The sequence below is a fragment of the Corylus avellana genome, chromosome ca5 (genome assembly GCF_901000735.1).
Source record: "Corylus avellana chromosome ca5, CavTom2PMs-1.0".
Classification (NCBI taxonomy): Eukaryota; Viridiplantae; Streptophyta; class Magnoliopsida; order Fagales; family Betulaceae; genus Corylus; species Corylus avellana.
In genome coordinates this window covers 17,095,569-17,098,642 of record NC_081545.1, presented here as the reverse complement: position 1 = coordinate 17,098,642, position 3,074 = coordinate 17,095,569, and the positions used below count along the sequence as shown (strand labels likewise).

General features: G+C 36.4%; 1 protein-coding gene across 1 annotated transcript in view; it reads left to right on the top strand.

The window, feature by feature from the left end:
* The window catches only part of LOC132180947 (citrate synthase, glyoxysomal), a 20,852-nt gene extending 19,054 nt beyond the window's left edge, over positions 1-1,798 (top strand). The window contains exons 11-13 of the mRNA XM_059593960.1: positions 1-93; positions 196-319; positions 1,423-1,798. The exon at positions 1-93 is cut by the window's left edge and continues 3 nt beyond it. Coding sequence (XP_059449943.1) covers positions 1-93; positions 196-319; positions 1,423-1,554 — 349 coding nt within the window. The 3' untranslated portion in view covers positions 1,555-1,798. The remainder of the gene's footprint in view (positions 94-195; positions 320-1,422) is intronic.
* Positions 1,799-3,074: the final 1,276 nt, after the last annotated feature.

Genomic DNA, 3,074 nt, shown 5'->3' with positions numbered 1-3,074 from the left:
TGTTGCTTTGGAGAAGGCTGCACTATCTGATGAGTATTTTGTTAAGAGGAAGCTATATCCAAATGTTGATTTCTACTCGGGGTTAATATATAGGTGCACCCAAATATCATTGATTTCACTGCTCTTACTGTACGGTAACTTGAATTTCGTCTGAGCACATAACTGGTATGTAAGTACTAAATTCTCATTAATCAGGGCAATGGGATTTCCAACGGAGTTCTTCCCTGTTTTATTTGCAATCCCACGAATGGCTGGGTACTTGGCACACTGGAGAGAGTCTCTGGATGATCCTGATACAAAGATAATGAGACCACAACAGGTTAATTCCTCAATCTTAATTTTTTTTCACTTCATTTTTTCTTTTTGTGATGAATTTTGATCCTCCAACAAAATGATGAGTATCTTGCGTTGTTGTGCTCTACACTAGAATACAAAATGATGAGTATCTTGGTACACTAGAATGATAATTACTTGGAAATATGAATGAGTATTACTAGGACTACAAGAAATTGGAATAGAATGGCTATTCCTATTCTTTCGTTAGGTGACAACACAATAATAGAACCCTGAGTAGAAACATTAAAATACTTTTTTTGTTAAAAATAAAAATAGAATAAATTAAGAATATATACATTAAAGAAAACGCAGCCTAATAACTAACCAGCACCCCACCACCGGCTATTGGCCAGGTAGCTGGTGCGTTTGAGGAGGCTGTCATCAAGGGTCATCTTGATGCCATTCCCGATAACATGCTATCCCAGTCTTCCAATCCAAGCGCACATCTCTTCCCGCCGCTAGTGACCACCTCTCTATTCCACTCAGAATCAGTTGGAGCTCCGATTGCCATTTGTCCTTTTGAGTGGGTCCATCTTCAGCTGCAATTATGGCAGGCGGTGGGTCCGAGGAACCTCCTCCTCCTCCACCCCTGAAAGACGAAGACAGAGTAGATGCCAATGAGTCGGGTTTCTTTTCATATGAAGCACAGAGGGAGGCTTCTTCTTGTTGCTGCTGCTGCTTGCAAAGCCAGGAAGCTCTTCTTTCTTATGATTGTTACTGTCCCAAGCACAAATCGGAATAAAGCCTAGGATTTCAAAGACCCCCTTTCCCTAGCTGAAAGGGCATCCCTCTCATACCTAGAAAATGGATTCAAAAAGCTCTTGAAAGATCAGAGATGAATTATTTTTGTCCTTTGGGACAAAGAGCAGGACACCAATATGTTGCACAGTACGATGAATCAAACCGATATTAAATTCTGCTCCGACAGTTTTGGTGTTGGCTCCCCAGATATTCTTTTCTTTTCATTCTGGTTTTAAGTAATTAAAATGTAGATGCTAGTATTCGAAGATCACTTTTTTTGTTTTTTGTTTTTGGCATTTAATTATATATCTTGATTTTTTGCTCTCTCTCTCTGTGACAATTCAGGTTTATACTGGGGTATGGCTGCGGCATTATATGCCACTCAACGAAAGGATGGTTTCGACAGAGGCAGACAGGCTTGGTCGGGTGTCTATTTCAAATGCCTCTAGGCGGCGTTTGGCTGGATCTGGGATTTAAGCATAATCTGGGGTTCATTCAAACATGACAAAGGATAAATTTCCAAATATATTTATAGTAAGAAATAAATATATCTCTCTTTGCAGCTTTCTTCCCGGAAGGATGCCTACAAGTAGAAGTGGAATGGTTTCTGGGTCAATGTATTACAGCACAAATAAGAACATTGGTGTATTGGTGTGTCTCTATGCATTAATTTCATCTTTTAAGTTACAAGCTTGAAATCAATAATAAGCTTTTTTTAGCATGCCCTTGCACAAATTTATTTCTACTTGCTGGTACGGATTAAAGGTGTGGTATTGTTTTTTCCTTTCTCAAATGGTGACTACTTGACTTGTGTTCAACGCAACATTAAATGGAAGTTTCCTCTGTGTCATAGTGATGATACGAGACAGGTTGGGAATTTGGAATGGTGTTTATTTGTGGAGAAAGGCTTGGTTGCATTCTCTTTTGTACATTTCCGTACAAGATATTTGCAAATTTACCATTAAATATGTGGAGCCCACCCGCATATGAGTTTTACAGATTTAATAGTGAATTTGCAAAAGAGATGTACAAGATAATGTAACCAAGCCTTTCTCTTATTTTTGTGTGCACAAATGCGGATGCGAGTGATTAGGATGTGAAAAACGATGTTTAAAACTATGCTGTTAAGATTTAAAGTTGTTTGAGATTGCTAAACGTTTGCAATGCAATTGCGTGGTTAAGAGCATAAGTCTGCTTGAGCGTACCAAATCTTTTGAATTTGGTTTTATGACTTCCCTTCCCTTTTAGAAATAATTTGCCTCATAGGCTTTTATAAGATCTTCGGATGATTGGAACTTTGAAGGAATTAAAGATCACAAATGATAATTGAAGGTGTTGTTACAAAAATAGTTTGAATTTAGGGTTATAATATGTTTTAGGGTTAAATACCTTTATTCTCAAAGTACAACTCATTTACGCATTATCCTCACAAATTACTAGTAGTCATATTCTCACAAACTATTGCTGATTATATTCAATAGCCTTATACTATCGTTCCTTTGCAAAATAATCCACTAAGTTAAAATCGGCCACTTTCAAAACATGCTTAGAGTTGGTTCGACCACCTCCATTTGATTTGGGGGTGATCGAGCAACCTCCAAACAACTTTTAGCAGTAGTTTGAAGACTATCTTGTGTTTTTCTTTTCTTTTTCTTTTTTTTATGGTTTTTTATTTTTATTTTTATATTTAATTCTTAGTTTACATTTTTTTTCATTTGGTTTGACCTTTTGTATTCTTTTACTTGAGGGTATTTTTGTCCTTTATGTCTAAAACATCTATTTGATTTAACGAGTGACTAAGGGCGGGTGGTTTTTGCAACAAAAAAAAAAAAAAAAAGAAGGTAATTCAAGGAGATTTAACTGTGACAAATGATAATTTATGAGGTCAACTTGAGGAGTAAAAATATTTAACACTTTACTTTTTTAGTATGTCGAGCAATGTTGTGGTACTAGAGGGAATAGTAATTTTATTCTTTTTTACTGAATTGATTTATAGG